Source organism: Fukomys damarensis, unplaced genomic scaffold (assembly GCF_012274545.1).
Source record: "Fukomys damarensis isolate Sample0158 unplaced genomic scaffold, DMR_v1.0_HiC HiC_scaffold_39, whole genome shotgun sequence".
Lineage (NCBI taxonomy): Eukaryota > Metazoa > Chordata > Mammalia > Rodentia > Bathyergidae > Fukomys > Fukomys damarensis.
Window position 1 is genome coordinate 39,569,805 of NW_022900951.1, and position 23,063 is coordinate 39,592,867.

General features: G+C 44.4%; 1 protein-coding gene across 2 annotated transcripts in view; it reads right to left on the reverse strand.

Moving 5' to 3' along the window:
• Window positions 1–4,712: 4,712 nt before the first annotated feature.
• Window positions 4,713–23,063, reverse strand: part of Dipk2b (divergent protein kinase domain 2B) — a 38,960-nt gene continuing 20,609 nt past the window's right edge. Inside the window, exons 3-6 of one of the 2 annotated variants that reach the window (XM_010628370.3) lie at window positions 15,414–15,587; window positions 9,808–10,096; window positions 8,457–8,575; window positions 4,713–6,691 (exon numbers count right to left, since the gene is read on the reverse strand). In XM_010628370.3, coding sequence (XP_010626672.1) covers window positions 6,557–6,691; window positions 8,457–8,575; window positions 9,808–10,096; window positions 15,414–15,587 — 717 coding nt within the window. In that variant the 3' untranslated portion in view covers window positions 4,713–6,556. Of the gene's footprint in view, window positions 8,576–9,807; window positions 10,097–15,413; window positions 15,588–23,063 lie in introns of both variants that reach the window. The other variant, XM_010628369.3, reaches the window with a different exon arrangement.

Genomic DNA, 23,063 nt, shown 5'->3' on the forward strand with positions numbered 1-23,063 from the left:
AGCCCTGGCCCCATTATGGGCACATCTACCTGAGCAAAGTAAACAGAGAGGGAGGGAAGAGTGGTAACAATAGAAATGTCGCAGGCACGCTTCGACTGAATGAGCATTAGCTTAGCATACAACTCAAATGGAGACTGGAATCTTCTTTTGAATTCAAGTCAGTTTCCTTGAGTCTCTTGTAAACAGGACCATCTTATGAAGGCAATGCTTTGATGTTTTGAGATATGTATTTTGTTTTACACAGCACAGTCCCAATATGCAAGCCAACCTCTTCATATGGTGCTGAACTTATGCTCTGTGAAATGAGGGTTGTTTTTTTTAAATAAATTTTTTATTTTTGGAATAAAGTTCCAAAGTTGTAAACAGAATTCCTCTATACCATTGCCCAACTTTCCTTACATAACTATTGTACAGTTATAAATACTAAGATATCAACACTGATAAAATGTTATTTACTAAACTATAGACAGTATTTGAATTTCACCAGTTCTCCCCGAGAAAGAAAAGTGCCCCCCCGCAGCTGGGAACTGGCTTGGCATTATTAGTAAGGCCTGATCCTTGCTGTTGTTCCAGCTGGGCTGGCCTTTACAGCTCAGCCTTGGTGTTCTCCTTGAACATAAACAATTTCTCAGAATTCCAACATTAAACAAGGCCACTCTGTGACCAAGATGGATCATGAGAAAACAAGGCCACTCTATACTCATCTGAATACAAACAAAATAAAAATTATTCAAACAAAATGGCCAAACAAGCTGGGTATGGTGGCGCACGCCTATAATTCCAACACTCCAGAAGCCTGAAGCAGGAGAATCAAGTTTCCGCCCAACCTGGGTAATTTAGCAATTTAGTGAGACCCTATCTCAAAACAAGAAACTAAAAAGCTCTGGGGATGTGTCTCAATGTGAGGGCCTGAGTTCAAAACCTAGTACCAGCGCCCCCCAAGATCATCCTGGGTAATAGGAGAGTAAGAGTGACTGCCACTGCTTTACTAATTGTAGCTTTAACCACTCTTCCTTCCTTGTGGGCTTTGGTTAAGGTTTATTGAGAGAGCTAATTACAGAATTGCCCCCTATTTACTGACAGCATCCATTCCAGAGCAGTCTCATCCTGTAAATGTCCTTTGGTGCCTTGCTCCATTCTCACTGTATCCTGCCAGTCTCTCCATACCAGTTCGTAGAGTGTTTCTTCATTCACTTGTACAGCGGCAGTCCACCGTGGATGGACTGTAGTTTATTCAACCTCTGTCCTATGTACAGACATTTAGATAGTTTCCAATATTTTTTCAATTACAAGGAATAACTTTGGGGGACCAGGGATTTAGCTCAGTGGTTCTTCAAGACCAACCTGGGCTACATAGTGAGTTCCAGGTCAGTCTCAACTACTTCATGAGACTCTGTCTCAAAAAACCAAAAAAAAAAAAAAAAAAAAAAAAAAAAATACAAGAAGGAATAACTTTGCTTATCCATTGTAAATGATAGGCTTATTCATTACTGAATTGCAGTGAATACTATTGCTGCAAATGAATCACTCTGAAGCACTGACTTGTGTACCAGGGATCGAACTCAGGACCTTGCACTTGCAAGGCAGGCACTGTGCCACCGAGCTGCTTGAAGCGTATTCTCTTCCAAGCCCAGTGGAGGGTCTGGTTGGGAAGTGTGTATAGTGGCTGTCCAACTGCCATTCATGACTGGCCTAGGATCCAGATGGAAGACACAAGAAAAATGACCCCAGCCAAACTGTCCAGCAGCCTGAGACATCCTGATGGCTCCTCTGGGCTGGAGTAGAGACTTGGGGAAGGGATTAAGGTCCTTTCCAAGACACTGATGTGCTCACCTTGGCTGTGCAATGAACCTTTTCTGCTGGAAAACCTGCTCTTTCCCTTACATTGCCTTCAAATGTAGAATGCCAGGCTCTCGAGAGATATCATGTTATCTGTACAGGATGACATCCCTACAAGGGTTAGTCTTTTTCATCCCATTTAGTAGACATGGCAAGCAAGGCTCAGAAAGGTTAGGTAACCCGCCAAAGGTCCCACAGTAACCAGCACAGTCATGACTGAATTAAGTCTGTCTGATTCCAGAGCTCTAGACCTTTCCAATAAGAATGGGATAACCACTATGGAAAGCAGTATAGAGATTCCTCAAAAACTAAAACTGGTGGTTCCGTTTAACCCAGCCATTCCTCTTCTAGGTATAGTCTCAAGAATTCAAGGCGTCATATTACAATGACACATGTACACTCATATTGATAGCAGCACAATTCAGAATAGCTAAATCTTGGAAGCAACCTAGATGTCCATCAACAGATGAAGGATAAAGAAAATGTGGTATTTATATACAGTGGAATACTACTTTGCCTTAAAGAAAGATAAACTTGAGACACTTCTAGGTAAATGGGTGTACCTCGAGACTATAATCTTAAGTGAAATAAATCCTACACAGACATTTAAATATTGCATTATTTTTATTGCATGAGAAACCCAAAGTATAAATAAGGAACAAATGGAGGATAGATATTAGGATGTAAGAAGAACTTATGCAAATGGGAAGGGGAACAAAAGGTGGGGGAGGGGAGGGGAGGAAGGGAAAAGGGATTTAAAGAAAAAGAGAATTGAAGGAAAAATGCAAATAGAGCTTTTTTTTTTAGTTTTCTTTCTTTTTGCTACCAGGGATTGATCTCAGGACCTTGTGCTTTCAAGGCAGGTGGTGGAACCGCTGAGCTAAATGCCCAGCCCAAGCTTTTTGTAAATGTGGTGGGGGAAAAGGGTTGAATGGAGGGGAGGGGAAGGGGAAGAAAAGAATTAAAATGTGCTATGCACATGTACACATTCCTCATGATGATGTAATCATTATGTACTGCAAACATGTACTGATAGAAAATTTTAAAATTAGAATACAAATCCAACGAAGTATTTGTTTTAACAGTAGAGCAAATGTTCAGGTTTGTGGAATCGCTTATAGGCAGAAATCAGATGGTACAGGGGAAGACACTGAGAAAGCAGGAAACCTAAAAATTGTCACTTCAGGGCCAGGATTTGGCTCAGTGATTCTGCCGCCTGCCTCACAAGCACAAGGGCCTGAGTTTGATCCCCAGTACCACAAAAAAACAAAAACAAAAACAAAACAAAAATAAATAAATAAAAATTGTCACTTCGAGCACATCACTGAAAGTAGTTTCCTCCTGTGAAAAGGCAGACTTGCCCATGGGGCCGTGGTTTGACCTTTCTGATAGTTGTGGCTACCAGAGTCTGTTCTCACAGGTCTCTGCCACTGTGGTTATTAAATATTTTGTATATCACCCCGGTCGCACACCTGCTCCCCTTGGGCATGGAGGTCAAATAAGACCCCAGAAAATGCCAAGAACAAGCCGGGCGTGGTGGTGCACACCTGTAATCCCAGCACTCAGGAGGCTGAGGCAGGAGGATCACTGAGAGTTTGAGACCAGCCTGGGCTACATAGTGAGTTCCAGGTCAGACTCAACTACATAGTGAGACCCTCTCTCAAAAAACCAAAAAAAAAAGAAAATGCCAAGAACATTCAATACCAAGTGCTGGCTGTGTGAGCCGCAGCCTACGCAGACGCATAAGGCTACTTAACTTTGTGCAAATCTTAATAATTTTGAGTAGGAGACTTACACTGTTATTTAGCTCGGAGCTCCACAGGTCATGTAGTCAGTCCCACAGGCTAAAAGGCAGTAGCTGATATAACTCAGAAAAATAGTCCACACCCTGGGAGTCTGAGGCAAGCGGATTACAACTTCAACTTCAGCCTGTGCATCTTAGTGGCAGTGAGATCCTGTCACAAACTAATAAATAAAGAGGGCTGGAGATGCATCTCAGTGCAAAGGCCCTGGATTCAATCCCCAGTGCTGTTAAAGAAAGAGAAAGAGGTAAGAAAAAAAGAAAGGAAGGAAGGAAGGGAGGAAGGGAAGGAGGAAGGGAGGAAGGAAGGAAGCAAGGAGAAAAAAAAAAAAGCTAACTCTAAGCCAGGCTTAGTGGCACATGACTATAATGTCAGCTATTTGAAAGTTGAGGCAGGACTGCAAATTGGAGGACAGACTGGGTAACTTAGCAAGACCCTATTTCAAAATTAAAAAAAATTTTTTTAGAGCTGAGGATGTAGCTTAGGGGTAGAGTGCCCATGCATTCAATCATCAGTACTGTACTGAAAGAAAGAAAAGAAAGAAAGTGAGGGAGGGAGAGAGAGAAGAAAAGAAAGAAAGAAAGAAAGAAAGAAAGAAAGAAAGAAAGAAAGAAAGAAAGAGAAAGAAAGAAAGAAAGAAGGAAGGAAAGAAAAAGAAAGAAAGAAAGAAAGAAGGAAGGAAAGAAAAAGAAAGAAAGAAAGAAAGAAGGAAGGAAGGAAAAAGAAAGAAAGAAAAAGAAAGAAAGAAAGTTTAATGCTTCTAATCAAATTCTGGAGGACTGAGAATACATGACAATAATTTTGTTCTGGATGAAGTCATTGGAGTGTTGACTCCCCTTTCTCCTGGCTGGTGACAGGCAGGTACTATTTCTGGGGAAGTGGCTCTGTCCTTCCTCCACATGGACAGTCCGGTATATGCACAGCACTAAGTGAAAAGGGCTGAAGAATACAGTTATTGTCCTTAGTAAGAACATTTAACTAGCATCTGCTTTGGGTCCTGCCCTGAATTACTATAGGAACATGAAGAATCCCTGTCACCACTGCATTTGAGAAGCTTCCAACTGGTTGGGAGGCTGGGACATAGATCTTTCTGGGCTACCCCTGGGATTTGCTTCAAATGGGATACAGACCTGTGGCCCAGGAATTCAGAGAAAAGATTCAGAAAGTGATCTCTGAGTGCTGGCCTGTTAAGCCAAATTTGGCATCAGGATAGGACCCAGACAGGGTCTTCAATGATGCATGGAGCCTTGTCAATGCAGGAAAGAAACTCAGGGGGATATGGATGCATATTGTACTCTCCCATGTGAGTGAAACACAGCAGACTGGAGTTGAGAAGTGTTGCAGGTTGGGATCTGTAGAAGCGGATACTAAGATGGACATTGGTGTGTGTGTCAGTTTCTTGTGAGTGCTATAACAAATTATAACAAAGCATGTGGCTCAAAACAGTAGCAGTTTATTTTCTCACACTTCTGGAGGCCAAAAGTCTGAAGTTAGTTTCATTGGGCTGAAATCAAAGTGTTGTGAAATTCAGCTGGAAAGATAAAGGATATAATGCATGCAGGGCCACACTCCTCTGGGGGGTCTGGAGGAGATTCTGTCCCCTGCCGCTCCCAGCTTCTGATGGCTGTCAGGGTTGCCTGGCTTGTGGGCACATCACCCCATCTTTATATCACTCCTCTTCTGTTTTCAAACTCCCTCTGCCTCTCTCTTGTAAGGACATGAGATGGCACTCAGGGTCTACCTGTTCTACTCAAGACAAACTCCTTCTCTTATAATCCTTGAGTTAGTTGCATCTTTTCATATGTCAGATAATCATCACAGATTCTGGGGAGTAGGATACGGATATATCTTTCAGCTCACTGTGGGGCATAAGATGCTTAAGAGGGACCAACACCTGTAAGAAGAATGCAGAGGAAGGAGGATGGGCAGGGGAAGGTTAGACTGTGGTACAGGTCCAGCGGAGTCCTGATTGGCTCAGTGGGAATTTCTGGAATGAGAACTGCCTGTCAGAGCTGTAGCTTGGTGGGGCCAAACGGCCCCTGGCCATACCTGATCACTAGATAGGATGATGTCCTAGGAAGGGTGTGACCCTGAGCCAACGCCACAGAAGGGCTGAGGCAGAGGCTCAAGGGGTTGACAGCTGAAGCAGCCTACTGACTGCAGCCCCATACTGGGGAGACAGTTGTCACTTAAAGAGGGATCTGATGGCTCTTCTCTGGCTCTACCACAGAGAGGGAGTAGCAGAGCGTCAGCAGAAGGAGGGGTTTGAGCAAAATGTCCCCTGAAGACAGTGCCCGAGTAGGGCCTGTGATCTTCAGCCATGCTGATAAGAGCAACAGATCTGCTCTGACATGAAAGTGTATGAGAAAAGGAACTCTGTGACCTCCATATCCCACGAAAAGCCACTAGCTGGTGAACCATTTCTAGACCATTGCTAAGCACATGTGGGCCCAGCCTGACATCTATCTGGCCTTCCTTAACTCTTGGCTTGCACTGTGGATGTGAACACAGCTGCACAAATAGAATTCAACTATAATTAATACTAAAACCAAGTCTCCCAGCAGCCACCTGGGGGATCCTTGGGTGTTTTTCTTCTTTGCTTTCTCCCAGGACTCTGGCAAGTGAGGCATAAGATTTCCTTGTCCTGATTCGGGAGGGGCCTGGAGCTGCACTTCCTGTGTAGATGGAGCAGCTTCACATTACATGATGGTTTTGAAAGAGCATTCCTCAGAGTCTCAGGCAACTGCTCTGGAGAAGAGGTCTGGAGGGCTATGCAGGTGGACAGACAGTGGGAGGTTTAGCGGAGGGTTAGCTCAAGTCCTAGGAAAGGACCATTTCTGGACTCCCTGGGGAGGGACCTCAATCAAAAGTCACTCACTGTGTGGAAGAATCCAGCAAAGGAAGAACACCTGGACCTACAGAGATGCTTTGGGGCCTGCCTCACGCATCGGAGGATCTCTGTGGCAACCGTCATTCTTCTGTGGAGCTCTGGGAGGTCTGTGGGCTATGGTTTCCTTCCGGTGGCCAGCTGCATTCAGGAGGGACTGTGACTGTGCAGGTGGGAAGGGTGGTCAGACCAAATCAGAAGGCAGCCATTTCAATTTCAATGATTTGCAGGTAACTGAAGCCTGCTCTTCCTCAAGCCTGACCTATCATTTTCACTGTCATTGGATGCCATAGGGCAGTGTCTGGAGCGATCAAAAGGCAAACCCAAAAGGCAACCCAGGACACCACAAAATAGGACTGGGTGAGGGGTGTTCATCTTTAGATGTGAGTGGAGAAACCAGAACTGGATAGCAGAGGGTGAGAGTTAGAGGCTGATGGAGAAGAAAAGAAGAGCATGGGCTGGTAGTGGGAGTTCTTGGGACTATCTCAGCAGATCACTCTTCCTCCGTGGGTCTCAGTTTCCCCATCTGCATAATGAGGTCTGTTAAGCCAGGTGTTCTGACCTGAAAGGTGCTGATTCAGAGGTAGAAAAGAGGAGGTAGACTGAAAGGTTCCTGAGAGTAGAGGGCTGGCAGGAAGCTGGGCAAAGACCTAAGAGTCCTCTCATTGCTGCTCCTGGAGCTGATAAGCGCGTACATGGAGGCCCACAGCCCACGTGGCCAGATACTTAATATAAAAGGTATAAAGCAAACTAAATGTTGAGTAGCATATGTTCTATTGGCTGACCTTGAAAAAATATTTTTCCAGTGATCTGTGAGGTCAAATTTGAATGAAAACTCTCACAGACGCTAAGGAATTGTGCACTGGAGCATATGGTGTGGACAGAACCGAACCCTGGTCCAAGTCTGTGGCCACAATGAGAATGTTCTGCCTCTCAGGGAGCAGAACTGACTCTGTCTGTGTCGTAGGGGCTGAGCTCTGAAATCTGTCTCTGTGAGGCCACATTTCCCACATCAGTTCCCGCTGATGACTCAGTGCAGCCAGGACACAAGAGGAGTCCTCTGGGGGCAGGCTTTGTCTCGAAGGCACCCTGGAAACCTCTCTTCCATGGCCTTCTCCTCTTCTCTGGGGTCAGGCACTAGCATTTCTTGGCAGTCCCCCGGGCCTTTGCTTGCCTGCTCTTTGTTTTTCTCACAGTCGTTTCCCCTAAGAACATTCATACCTGTGCACTCCTAGCTTGACATCCACTTCATAGATGACCTGGACTAATACCCTGGCTCTTGCTGACTCCTCTTCTCTTAGCTCTGGCTCTTTTCTACACCTTGAGGTGTCTCCTACCTGGACAGGGGGTAGAGAGCATATGTCCCGGGCTCCTCACATCTCTCTCTTCCTTCACTATCATGACAGTCTGGTGGCAAACAGGAGACACAGAGGCTCAAAGACGTCAAGTGAGTGTCAACACAGGGTATTCTGATGCCCACCCCTGGGCTCTGCCGTGAAGTTCCCAGCCATTAGGGGCAATCATGTTATGTCACATAATTTCCCCTCCTAGGTTAAGTGTCCTCAGTCCCTGAGAAATAAATGTATTTCTCCTAACATGTGCAATGGAGCTGCTGCTTATAAAACGGCAGCAACCTGGTGGTTGGGGGATGGGGAGGACGGATCAAAAGGGCATTATCCTCTCAGGTCAGCTTGGGCTCCAGACCCTCAGAACCTATCACTGTATTTGCAGTCTGGATAGCGGTAGGCAAATCTCGGGTCACAGGTTCTCAGGGACCTCAAGATGTCCTTCAGTTGGCTAGCAGCCCAGAGGACCTCTGAGTCTGGGTGGGAGCTCTTGCCACAATGAGCAACAGCTGAATCTATTTCTTCTTGCACTGGGGAGGGGAACTTCCCCTGGAGAAGTCGAGGCAGCAACTGCTGACATACCAAAACGAGGTTATGCTTCTCAGCGATGGTGTCACAGGAGGGCAGCTGGGCCTGGCAGCCAGAAACCAGGCAACTGAAAACATCTTGGTTCTCTCTGGTCTTGGTGGCCGTTTGGCTGCCTGGAAAAGAAATAGAAAATATCACACACCCTACAACCTGTTCTCCTTGGGAGAAGGCACCACTAATTAGACTTGCTAGGGGAAGCAGTTTGGTCTCCTCATATTTCCTTGTCGCCAGGAGATTAAGGGTCCAAGGACACAATGGTTCCTTCTGATAATAATGTGGAAAGAGCTCTCTCTCTCTCTGCTACAGTGGTAGAGGCCAGAACTTGAAAAATCCTCTTATTCCTACCAGAAGCCAGGCATACAATTATAGGAGTCATATTCATATTTTTATTCACCTATCATTACTAAATTAGGGAACTCAGGAAATTATTAGGACCAGTTTCATTTTCCCATTTAAAATATAAAATCAGGGGGGAAAAAACTCAGGTAATTGAAAAGTTGCATTTAGCAGGTTGGTATAGAACTGATATTCAATGATTTACATAGCCTGAATATTCTGGAATCAGCCTGATTTTTTTTTACTTGATTCTTCTTAATAAAGGCAAATAAGGAAATGAGTAAGTGTGGTTTAATTTTTCTATCTTTGTAGACTTCCTTACATAAACAAATTCAGAAATAGGAAAAGAAAATCCTTTGTCCTATAATTGAGCTTAGAAAATTTGATCACCATGGAAAATGGGGATGTTTAAAGGGTTCTAAATGCTGGATAAGCCTTCACACGTAGAAAGAAACATGATTCACTCACACAACTCATTTGGGCCCACGTTTTGTAATTTGAAAATTTTTTAAAAAGTAAATGTGCCAACATGGATTGCAAAATGTACCAGTGAATCACCCAGATATTTAAGTTTTGGATTGAGGATAAAGGCATCTGATAAGAAAGGCTCTGAAGGGGAGATGGGCCCAGGAGTTATGTGTGTGAGTAGGGCCAGCCAGGGCAGGTTCCCAGGGCCCACAGACCCAATTACACAACAGCACTGCCTTGGGAGGGTGTGGTTGGGGATGAGCCACTATGGACAATGCCCCCTGTGGAAAAGGACAAATTCACTTCCCCTCTGGATCTGGAGCTGGAGCTGGAGCTGGAGCTGGAGCTGGAGCTGGAGCAGAAATTCAGATGGGAGTGAGGGATATTTCAAAGGGCATTGAACACTTTCTGAATTTGGGTTGCTCTCACGGTGACATACAGAGCTTGGAAAGGCCCAACAGTGTGACCCCAGGTCACTCTTCCTTAGCTGCTGTCACCCTGACATCTCCCTTGACAGCTAGCCCAGGCCCATGCTGGGTACCTTCCTGCTTGTCGATGACGCCCAGTGCGCTGGCATCCCGGATGAGCAGATGCCCATTATTAAAGATGCCAAACATGCCTGCATCGACATGAGTGAAGTAGAAGAAATAGTTCAGATCATTGCTCCTCAGGGACTCCAGGACACCAAGGAGTTGGTAGGCAATGTCAGCTGCCTGGTCTGGAGGCGCACCGAAGAATTCCTGCAGAGGCCTGGTGCTGGTGCTGATGAGGAGTCTGCCACAGGAACCCAGGTACTTGGGCAATGGCCAGCCCTCTGCCCCGGGGAAGATCTGCCAAGCCGGAAGGAACAGGCATCAGACATATGTGAGAAAAATCTCATGGAGACAGCTCTCCCTCTCCCTCTCCTGGAATGCATACAGGAAAATCAGCATTCACAGGCATCAATGCTTTCAAAAAATATTGGCAAAGTGTTTATACCTCTTGGAACATGGCAATACCCCTGCCCCCCCTCCCCACACTTTTATTGCTGTGGATGGAAAGATTCAGGAAGGAGGTTGCTCTCATTTCTGTGCAGTGGATTGTATTTCAACATTTTCAAGAAGAGTATGGAAATGTTAACAGATCTGCTATGATATCCAGGCTTCAGGGAAATATGTTTAAGTGTTGTAATGTTGAAGAAAACAGCACTAGTCTTTGAGATTTCACAGATATCACTACTTAGGAAAAAGCTAAGGGAAAAACTTACTGATGAAAGAAAAAAATACTTTTAAGTAATAATAGTGCAACATTGAAAAAAGAGATCGAAGAAGGTATAAGAAAAAAGAAAGACATCACTTGTTCCTGGGTAGGATATATATACAGTGAAAATGACCATACTTCCAAAATTGCTATACTGTGCTCACTTTGGCAGCACATATACCAAAATTGCTATACAGATTCAATGCAATCCTTATTGAAATCCCAACAGTATATTTCACAGAACTAGAGAAAATAATCCAAAAATTCATTTGGAACCAGAAGCGACCTAGAATAGCAAAAGCATTCAAGGCAACAAAGGCAAGGCAAGGGGTATCACAATCCCCAACTTGAAACTATACTACAAAGCCACTGTGATAAAGACAGAATGGTACTGGCAAAGAAATAGACCCAAGGATCTGTGGAACTGATTAGAAGATGCAGAAACAACTCCAGACACACTCAGCCACCTCATCTTTGACAAAGGAGCCAACCATCCTCAGTGGAGGAAAGATAGCCTCTTTAATAAATGGTGCTGGAAAAACTGAATTTTAACCTGCCAAAGATTAAAACTAGACCCCTATCTTTCACCATGCACTAAACTAAAATCCAAGTGGATTAAAGTCTGTAAAGGGGAAGGGGAGGAGGGGGTGAAGGGAAGGCAGGACAAGGGGAAAAAATGAGAACCAAGATCTGTCATGTAAAGGTACAAGATCCCAATAATGAATGTAACTGTACTGTATACCTAAAATGTACCAAATAAACTCAATGAGGAAAAAAATAAAGATCTAAATATTAAAAAAGAGACACTAAATTTGCTGGAAGATAAGTTAGGCAGAACTCTTGAAGACATTGGCATAGGAAAAGACTTTATGAACAAATCCTCAGTAGCAAGGGACCTAGCACAAAGAATCAACACCTGGGATCTCATTTATTAAAAATCTTGTGCACTGCAAGAGAAACCACCAACAGAGCTGAGAGACAATGTACAATGTGGGAAAAATTTTTACCAGCTGTTCCTCAGACAAAAGTCTGCTATCTATAATATATAAAGAAGTTGAAAAGTCAAACCTCCCAAATATAAAGACCCAATTCAAAAATGGGCTTCTGAAATGAACAGACATTTCTCAGACAAAGAAGTAAAAGCAGCAAATAAATACATGAAAAAATGTTCAACATCACTGGTCATTTGAGAGATGCAGATGAAAACTACACTGAGATTCCACCTCACCCTGGAAAGAATGGCTGCTATCAAGAAATCACACAATCACAAATGTTGGTGGGGTTGTGGGGAGAAAAGACCCCTTCTCCATTGTTGGTGGGAGTGCAGACTGGTGTAGCCACTATGGAAATTAATATGGAGATACCTCACAAAATCTAGGATTAGAGGTTCTGTTTGACCCAGCCATCCCTCTGCTGGGTATCTTTTCAAAAGAATTAAAAGAATCGTACCACAGTGATATAGTAGCACCAATGTTTATAGCAGCACAGTTTGTAATAGCTAAAACTTGGAAACAGCCCAATTGCCCATCAGTTGGAGACTGGATAAAGATGTGGGTTTTCTATAAAATGGAATACTACTCAGCCATAAAGAATGAGAAACTAGAGACATTTGTAGCTAAGTGGGTAAGTATTGAGGCCATACTCTTAAGTGAAATAAATAAGACACACATGTGTAAATACTGAATAGTTTCTCTGGTGTGAAAAACTAAAAGTGTAAATAAGGTTCAATTTGTATAACTGATAATGTGAAGTAGGAAGAAAAGGGCTAAAGGAGTAGGGGAAGTGGGAAAAGGTAGGGGAAAGGAAAGAAGGATAAATAAAAAGTATGAGAAAGGGAAAAAAATCAAAACAAAGTCTTTGTAAATAGGGAAGGGTGGAGGGGGTAAAGAGAGGGCAGGAATATGAGGAAAAAATAAGAACCAAGATACATCATGTAAAGGTACAAGATCCCAGTGATGAATGTAACTGTACTGTATATCTAAGAAGCACCAAAAAACTTAATAAAAAAATAGTGCAAGCTGTGGTGCAGTGGCATGTGTCCGTGGTCCCAGGTGGTCAGGAGGCTGAGACAGAAGGATCCCTTGAGCCCAAGAATTTGAGCCAGTCTGGGCAGCATAGCAAGATCTCCCTTCCCCAGTCTTTAAAAAAAATTAAAATAACAGTGCAGTTTCTTGGTTCTTGGATAGGACAAAAGTCATGAAGGTGGCCCTTGGGTAATTCGAGGCTCTAAATCTCTAAATCTTTCTCCTTCCAGACTTGGGCAAACCTGTCTGGCTGGGGAAACTACATTTTCACAGATTGGAACATCGCAGAAGGCCTAATGCTGCTGGCCCAGGGAAGCACAGCCGGCCTGGCTTGACTCCTTGTCAGAGCCCCAAACTTGTCAGTCTATGACATGAAAAAGGGGGTAAGCAATCCTGGCTGGTCTTTCTTGACCACCGATTAAAGTAGCTGTATCTAGTAACGTATTTCTTTCAACTATGGGGAAAATAACAAAAACAGTAAAAACCTGGTGCTTTTTCCCTTGTTCTCCTTCTTATAGAAATAAAGTTGGGCTGAGAGTATAGTTCAGTGGTAGAGTGCTTGCGTAGCATGAAAGAGGCACTGGGTTCCATCCCCAGCACTGTGAAAACAAAACAGGACAAAGTCATCTTTCTTTGATAATTTTCTGTCGCCTTCTGCCCATTTTAATTCTCATTATGAAGAAGCCATGCCCACTTGCTTTTTGAGTTTCCTCTGACCAGAGGAGAACCTTTCCTGCTATGTGCCTTGAAGGGAGATCCCACACCTGTTGTCACTGTCTAAATGTGCAGCTTCAGCTGAGTGTGGTTGTGCATGCCTGTGATCCTCACAGTCTTAGAGGCTGAGGCAGGAACACTACACGTTCGAGCAGTCTGGGCACCTTAGCAACTTGGTGAAACCCTGTCTCAAAATCAATCAGTCAATCAATCAGGCTGGGGATGAAGCTCAGGGTAAAGGTCCAGGTTCAATCCTCAGTACTACAAAAGTAAACAAATGAATAAACAAATATGCAAGGGCTCCACACTATGCCCTTGGTGAGTGGAGCCCAGGGTTGAGTGGTAGCATCCCAGGCCCCTGGTCCTAGCCTAGGACTCTCAAGAGCTCTAGGAATGGTCTACTGTCACCAAACAAAGTTGCAACAACTGGAAAAAGACTTCTGTGAGTGCACGACAAAGAGTAATTCCATCCCTGCTGCCAATATTGTGAATGTTGATGTTACCAGGCAGGACTTAGCATGTATAGCACAGCCTCGGACATCGGACAGTTCTGGCTTTGGAGTTGATCCATGACACTAAGTGACTTTAGCAAAGTCATTTCAGATCTCTGAGTCCCATTTAACCTCTAGAAAAGGGGACAATAATATTTCCAGAGGGCCACTGTGAGTGTTAACTGACATAATGGTATCAAGCACCCAATACAATACCAGGCACATAGCCAGTTCTCAATAAATGAAAGCTGTCATTGGTTATGTATTCAGCTGGCATCCCTTGGGCCAATATATATGAACTGTCTTCGGTGGCTCCTTTCTCCTCTACCTGCACCTTTCCCCTTCTCCTTCTGTCTCTTCTCCTTCCTCTCCCTCTCTTTCTCTTCTTTTTCTGTTGCTTATGTCCCCTTCCTACTTCATGGTTTCCTTTGTGGCCATTATGTGATCTCTGTGGCCTAAGCCTTGGGGTCAGGGGGATTGGACTCTCATTTTACATGGATGTTTGTTTACATGTTAAGCATCTGTCTCTGCCATCAGGTGGAAGTTGTATGAAGGCAGGACCACTATGCCTATATTCCAGGGCCCTAACACATACTCATTAGTTGGATCATTTCCCTATTGACAGACATTTAATTTACTTCCATTTTTTTTCTTTCCAAGCACAGCTATAGGCACAGCTCTGAGTGAGTTGTTCTTTGGCTATTTTCCCATCTCCTGAGCTTGCTCAAATCTGATCGTTGAGGCACTGATCAAAGTTGCCTTCCTTCACAAAGCCCTTCTGCTACCACAAGAAGTGAAGGTGAGCATTTCTATATTGGTGGGAGTGTAAACTGATACAACCATCATGGAAATCAGTATGGCAATTCTATAAAAGATGAAAAACTAGAGGTTCCATTTGACCCAGCTGTTCCCTTTCTAGGTATCATCCCTAAAGAGTTAAAGACATCATATTACAGTGATCCATGCATACCTATGTTTATAGCAGCACAATTCACAATGGCTAAATCTTGGAAGCAGCCTATATGTCCATTAACAGATGAATGGATAAAGAAAAGATGGTATTTATACACAGTGGAGTACTACTTGGCCTTAAAGAAAGATAAATTTGAGTCACTTGTAGGGCAATGGATGCATTTTGAGACTATGATGCTAAGCAAAATAAATTAGACATAGCATGTTAAATATTGCACGGTTTCTCTTATATGAAAAACTCAAAGTATAATTTATAATTTAAAGAGCAAAATAAAAGATAGATGATAGGAAACATGGAGCCAGACTTCGTAGAGATGAGAAAGGGATCTAGGAATGGGGAAGACGGGATGGAGTGTGCGGGGTGGGGAGGACAGAGCTTTAAGATGGAGAGGTACCAATTCTCCAAGATTTATTATGCTTGGCAAACAGATACTAATAAGACTATTTTTTGAAAAAGCAGTAAAGTGGCTGTGGTCTTTTCCTACCCACATCTCCACCTTTTTGTTCCCATACCTCTTTCCTCAGCAGCAGCCATGGCACTTTCACATTGCAGAAACTAACGAATACTCACTGAATGCCGTAAGGTACCCACACAGGCCGGTGTCCTCAAGGTGTGCCGTGAAGAGGGGAACAGAAATGGACCCAGGGCCCGCCCCTGGAAACGGAGGATGAACCCTCAACCTGGAGGGCTTGCAGGGTCTCCGTACCTGTAGGACGATGGGGTGCGTGTTGATAGCCAGGGTGTAGAGCAGACGCAACTTGTCGCGGTCGGTGAAGTGGTCCATGAAGATGCTGCCAGCGTCGGCCACCTCAGCATAGCGCCGGACCACTCGGTCCAGAAGTCTCTGTGTTGGGCAGCGCAGGAGGGGGCTGGGCAGGCCCTGCGAGGGCGAGGGAGAGAACCCGGAGAGGAAATGGGTGCTGAGCGATAGAAGGCTCTTCGGGTGGGGGAGACCTCGAGACTGGGGGAGCCCTTGGGTGATGGGGAGATTTGCTGGGAGGTGGGGAGTGTGCTGAGCAGGAGAGGAGGAGCAAGAGACCCCTGAAGCAGGGGCAGGAGACTGAGCAGAGCGGTTTTTTGGGGGCGGGGATGGGGCGGGAAAGAAAGAGCAGGCTATGCCTGGAGTGTATGTGGGGTGAGGGTTGGAGCGGGTGAGGTGTTTGGGTAGAACAGAGGCCAGAAGGAGAAAATGGCACGTCTAAGGCACCACAGTGTGACAAGAGATTAACTGTGATGGGAAGTAGCCCACTGCCCACCTTCCTAGGGTTGGTAAATTCTGGAGGGTGGTAGGAAGTATGCACAGGGTAGGCACAGAAACTCTATGGGAATTACTGTTTGAGAACTTGCTTGGCGGGACACACTTGGGAGAAGGAGGTGGCTAACACTCTCTGGAAGTTCCCAGGCATTATCTCACAGAGACCTGGAGCCCTTACTTTGCTCTTGCCCTGGGGACTTTTCTGGAAAACAGCTTCAAAAAATTGTGGAAGATACTGTGGCAGTTGATTTTCAGGGCCCATGCTGCCAAATGCAAATGGTAGATGGTTATATCAAGTGATCTAGTAAAACACTTCAATTTTCCAGATGAGACTAAGGATGCAGAACAGGAAGTGGCTCGATAAACATCGTGGTGTTTACTGGGGCCCATGCTTGCCTACATTCCCAAACCATTGGAGGTAGAGAAAGATTTAATTGGCAGAGTTAGGGGGGAAATCAGTGATTTTAGAATGAGCAGTGTGTCCCAAATTTGAATGGTGATGAAAGTTTTCAGAGTGCTATAAACATACAGATCCTTAGGCCCCTTTCTAAAAATTCTGGATAGGCAATCTAGTAGGGACCTAGGACTATGCATTTTTGGCATTCTTATTATCAGACAAATATGAGAAACATAGGCAAGGAGCATGGGAGATTAGGAACTGGATGTGATTCAGCCTTCCTATCTTAGGAGCAAACTGCTTCCTTCATTTTGGACACGAACACAATAGGTTGTACATTTTCAATGGTAGAGTAAGGACACTTGTAGAAAAAAGACTTCATTCCTCACACAGCTGTCATCTTTCCCTGAAAGGTTTTGGCTGATGAAACCCAATCAATTATCCTTTAGAAAGGGGTATGCACCTTATGATAAGGTTGACCTAGAAATACAGACAACCTGGGGGAGCGGGGAATGGTGTACACCTATAGTCTAGCTACTTAGAAGGCCTAGATGAGAGGATTGCTTGAGTGCATAAATTTGAGTCCAGCCTAGACAACATAGGCACCTCAAAAATCAACCAACCAACCAATAAATCAAACAAACAAACAAAATAAAGAACAAAGAATTAATCTCAGAAGGGAGAGACGGAGTTGCCGATCCCTAAAATCACATCACGGAGCTAGCTCTGCCTTCTCAGAAGGCTTAAACTCTATCCCAGACTGCAAGAATGGTTTCAAGAAGAATCAAGAGTGCAGATGGCCTTTGTCTGGCCACTGATCATCCAAGGGCCACATACTGAATCCACTTGGCCATTATTCCCTGCTATACTTCAGGGTGACAAGAACAAAGGACGGCTGGAATCCTTGCTGCCTCCCTGTAGACTTATTTTGGGTCAGGGATGGGAGAAGATACTGCAATTACCCTTTTGGTTATTTTAGCCAGGAAAAGAGGCAAGAAGTCATTCTACTGAATTTTAGCATGGTGGAAGAACGGAAGAAAGAAGTTGTTGGAATTTTCTACTACTGCCTGTCATGCTATCTCTTCAGAATTGAACAGACTGTGTTCATAAGCCTTGCAGAACATGCGTACAAAAGGCGTGGCAAGGCGAGAGGCACATGCCCTGCCCTCAGTATATGGCATGCATCACTGTCTATCATGATGAGCAGCATTACTGCTGTTACTGATGAGCCTTCTGTAATGATCCCTCTGTAACCTTCTAGCTGAAGCTTCTCTCCCATGGCCACATGCTTGGGGATGGATGAGGGTTCTGGGTATGCAAGGCTCTACCCAATGGGCTGGTAGTGAAGAGTTAAGGCAAGTATTCTGACTCCCTTTCGAGATTTAGATTTGGGTTCTAATTTGGGATTCCCAAATTGGAATCAAATCCCAAATTAGATTTTGGGATCTAGCTGAGAAAGAGGATAAGGAGGAAACATTGAAAGAAGTAGAGGTACTATGAGCCATGGTAGTTGGGGGCCCAGGAAAGAGAGGCAGAAGCAGGGCTGGGGACTTAGCTCAGTGGTGCCATTCCTGCCTCGCAAGTACAGAGTCCTGAGTTCAATCCCAGGTATTAAAAAAAAAAAAAAAAAAGAAAAAGAAAAAAAAAAAAGGAAGGAGAGAGGCAGAAGCAACAGATGCATCTCATCTCTGTTGAATACTAGACTTCAGGTCCTGGAAGCCTTCACGCCAAGTTTTGGAATAGGGGTGGTGCTATGGTTTGAATGTGTTCCTCAAAAGTTCATGTGTGGGACAAGTATAGTGGCATATATTTGTAATCCCAACTACTTTGGAGTCTGAGACAAGAGGATCACAAGTTCAAGGCCAGCCTGGGCAATTTAGCAAGGTCCTGTCCCAAAACAAAAAGGGATAGGCATGTAGTTCAGTAGTAGAGTGCCCTTGGGATCAATCCCCAGTACCATGAAAACAAAACAGAAAGAAAGAAAGAAAGAAAAGAAAGAAGGAAAGAAAAATTTCATGGTTGAAAATATAATACCTACATTCATATTAATCATATTTGGGGGTGGAGCCAGATGAGATCATGAGGTTGGGGCCCCTAGGATGGCATTAGTGTCTTCACAACAAGAGGGAGACCAAGTTAGCAGCTTGCCTGACTTGTCATATGATGCCTCCCACTGTATCATGATGCAGCAGAAACACTCTCACCAGTTGCCACTGCCAGGCTTTTTTAACTTCCCAGCCTCTAGAACTGTGAGCTAAATAAACCTGTATTTTTTTTTTTTTTTTTGGTACCAGGGATTGTACTTGGGTCCCTGTGCTTTAAACCTCTCTTCTTTATATGTTGGTCTTCAATATTCAGGGATAGCAACAGAACACAGGCTAAGACAGATGACATAACCACAAATTCCTTTCCCAGAAAGTGGGCTCACTGAGTTTTTGCTCTTTGTCCCCCAAGGAGTAAAGCAGCCCACCAAACCAGACAAATGTAGCTTTATTGAAGCATGAGGGAAGGGTAGTAGGGTAGAATTAGAAGTCTTGAACCGACTGAAACCCAATTTAAGACTCTGCAATGTATGTGCCCCTCCCCTGCCCTTTTTGTAAAGCATTCAACACCCCAGGGTCCTGTATATGCATATTTTATTCAAGCTCATTCCTCCTATTAATCATCTGACTGGGCTCTGAATGACTTTTGGTTGTTTCCAAAAGAAAATATTACTCAAAACACAAAAATTTATCACTACTGAACATATTTGAATATTTGCTCTGATGGACATAAAGAACATGAACTGCTCTTAGAAAGAAAACCTAAAGCCAGAAGAGAGGCTTTTCCCTCTATTACGGTTAGTATCTAAGTGTCCCCCTAAAGCCTCACACTCTCCTAAGTAGGGCTTTTCAGGGGTGTGTGATGCTGGAATTGATTCAGGGTGCAATGCTAGGATTAAGGGTGCCCCACCCTGGGCGTGGTGCTACCTCGCCTGGTTAAAATGTAAGAGACAGAAAGAAGGCTGCTGTTGTCACTTGGTGCTTGGCTGGCTGCTTCAATATTTTGCTGCTTTGCTGCCTTCTGCCTGCCCTGCGTTGTCACAAACTATCTCGCTCTCCTTTGAGATGTCCCTCTTGCATGCCATCTTGCTTTGGAGCCAGCTGATTATGGACTGAAACCTCTACACACTGTGAGCTTTGTGTGTCAGGTATTTTATCTCAGCAATGAGAAAAGTTACTAAGACACTATCTAAGACTGAAAGTCAGCTTCTAATCAGTAGGAAGGTCATCCTCACCAGCTAGATTTGGAAAGCTGAGGGAAATTTTGAACAAATAAAGTTTTACTTTGAGTGAATTTAACTCTTCTGAAGCTCTCCTAGCTCCCAGGGAAAAGAAGAGAAAGTTCTAGTGCTAATAAAATTACTTCCAGATCACATACCCAAACACCTTTTTACATGATTTAGTTGTTAAATGTGCTTGTGAAACAGGGCTGAGGTTCACATATCACATATATCACAATCAATGTGCCATAATTAAAACAATGACAATTCAATAACTGTCTCAGTTGTTATGGATAATTAAGCCAAGGGTTACTGAACATTTCTTCAAGCCTTGTATTCAGAAGCATGGAAACTCCCATTCAGTTTGTTATTCAGAGAAACATCTCACCGTTCTTTCCTACTACAATAGAATATTTGTTTTCCTTTTGGTAAAGTTCTTTCTGATTATTTCTCCCTCTGAAACTCAGACACAATGCGAGAAATTTTGCTATGCTGGGTTCCATTATACAAGTGTCTGCCATCACTGTGATTATTTTGGAGAAAGCACTTGGATGACTTTAGTAGTCCTTGTAGCTTGCAGTCATGTTGCTTTACAGGCACCATTCCTCTCTTAGCTCACTGGCAGGTACTAGAGGAGGGAGGGGAAGCTATAGACACTTCCTAAATCACTTCAAATTTGCTTTGAATCTGTGATTATGGCAGGTTTAGGATAGAGCCCTCCTCCCTTTAGGAAGTTTCTCTCTGCTACCATTTGTCTGGGTTGATCAACTCAGGTTTCCTGAAACTCAGTCAATGAGAAAGTCACTGATAGAAACTCAGGTGCAAAGGGTAGAAGTAGAGAGAGAAAATGAGCCAAGGGAGAGCAGAGCACTTGGAGTTTTCTTTGGATCACATCACAGTGAATTAGCATACCCACATTAGACTGAAAACTGAACAGACTCTTTGGGGTTGGGCAAGAGATATGGAAGGTTTCCCTTGCACCAGAAGTTCTGTCTCTCACAGAGCTAGTTTCTATGTAAGACAGCTCTTTTGCTTTCTTCCGGTGGCATCCATTCCTCAGACAGGGTTTCTGTTTGTTTAGATTTTCATACTCTGCAGAGGTTCTGGATTGAGCCCTGATGGAATGTTCTCTCTGGAGGGGATCTGTTTTGACTCAGAAGAGGGGTTCCCTGTACAGGAGTAATGAAGAAGCACCCCGAGTGCATGGTTTTCTATAGGTGGCTTTAGCCATTCTCCTGCCTGTACTGGTGCCACTGACATATCTGTGTCTCACCTCTCCAAGCATGCTGCTCCTTTTTCTTTTTTTTTTTGCAGGGGGACAGAGTTTTGCTTTGTGGTTCAGGCTGGCCTTGAGCTCACTATGTGGACCAGACTGGCGGAACTTGCGGGATCCTCCTGCTTCAGCCTCCTGAGTGCTGGCATTACAGGTGTGCACCATCATGCCTGGCAGTTTTTCCTTGTTTCTACCTCGTAGTCCATTGGCTTGGGGAATGGTCTCTGCCTGAATGGATGGACAGCTTTCATCCCCAAAGTCTGAAGGCAGAAAAAGTGTGCTTTCATACTCTCTTCAGCCAGCAGTATGATGAAGTAGTTTCAAGTATGCCCTTCACATTCAAGCTGCCAGTTTTAGCTCTATCACTTGACAAGTGCACGGCTTGGGGTAAGTTCTTTAATTTCTCTACGCCTCAGTTTCCCAATGTGTAATCAAGGGGTAATAATTAAGGGAATCCTATCACTTATCTCCTGAACCAAGATATTTGTGGAGTGAAAGGAGTAGTTTCAATAATGAATCAACCGAGCTGGAATAGACTGGGACTATGTCAGACAAACCTGAACAGATTGCTCTCTCATAATCATGGTGCTTGCTCATAAGAGTGTTGAGAAGGTCAAAGGTGTGAAAAGTTGCTACATGTTAGAAACTTTGATATGATGATAATGAAAACAAGAACTGATATTACTTATGCTTGCTCTGTTGGAGTATGGTGCTCTGTGGCATGTGTTGGCCTTGTTAATTCTCACACTTCCGTGGGGGCCATAGCCCACAATCAAGATTCTGCATGCCTGGAGCTGAGGGACACATTGAGGGCATTGTACAGAGTGGTGGGTCCAAGATATGAACCCAGACCTGCGTGAGTCCCAGCCAGGCCACCCTACCTCCTTGCATTGGTCTGCCAGCCTTCTCAGTGTGCCTTCTCTCTCTACAGTACTGATAGGCTGTTGTGCCTCAAGTGCAGGAACTGGATCCCATGTGGCCTCATTTCTCCAGGAACTCTGGGCATTGTCTGGTCTATGGCAGATGCCATACCTCTTAGATGGGCCCTTCTCTCCCTACATTCTCCATTGGCCTGCATCAGAGTGGCATTGTCCTACTTTTGCTATAAAGCCACCTGGACCCTTCTCTCTTGGAGCCTTGCCTATCAACCCTGCACATCACCTTTAGACCTGTTGCAGACAGATCCACTAAGTCATTTAGAAATATAAATTCTCAGACTCTGCCCCAGACCAGTTGAATGAGAACTTCTGAGGCTCAGGTCCAGTGATGTGTGGGTTAAGAAGTCCACCAGGGAATAAAGTTTGAGAATCGCTATCACATAGAATGCAGTTTAGTTTTCGCTCCAAGCTCCAGGCCTGCCATTTCAAACTTTACCTGATTGCTCTTCGACACCATAATTGCATCTCATGACACTTACTACTTCCTACAATCCCACCTCATTCTCACTTCTGGTCTTTGGTTGCCTGTGGAAGAACCACCATTAACATCCTTCCTCTTCCGGTGCAGGTTCCACATCTGCCAAAGAGCTCTTGTGACCCTTCCAGCCCTCATTTGTTTTCCTCTCCTGCAGTTTCTTCTGCGTGCATCAGATCTCTCCTCTCTTCTGTGCCTTGTAAACAGCAACTCTGAAACACCATGCTTCGGTAATCCACAGCAACTACTAGGGGTGGGACCCTGGGAGGTGCTTAAGAAGCAAATCCTTGTCCATAGACTGAATGATGTGCTGCAGCACACTCATTTGGGATGTGTGATCCAAGCCCCAGTTCCCGAGAGGTGGTCAGGCAGCTGGTGGTATGCCCAGGAACTGTAATATCAGGTAGTGTTGGAGGAACAGGGAGCAGGACTATAACCAGAGACATCCAGTCTGCCCAGAATTGTAGAGCAGACTTCTAGAAAGGAGCAGAGCTGAGAAGCAATGTGGCCCTGGAGACAGAGGTGAACTGAGGAGGTGTCTTCCGGTCTCCCAGTTGTCAGGGTAGATGTACTTCTGGCACCCCTGCCCCCCCTTAGATTTTAATTGGCCTGATGAGGTTTCTGATCCTTGCAACTATTGAGCCCTGATTAAGATCCAAGCCGATGGTTGCATTTGAAGACATTCCTTGACATAGTTATACACATAGCTGTCTTAAACAGCCCATAATGACTTGTATATTGTCTATGTAGCAGTAC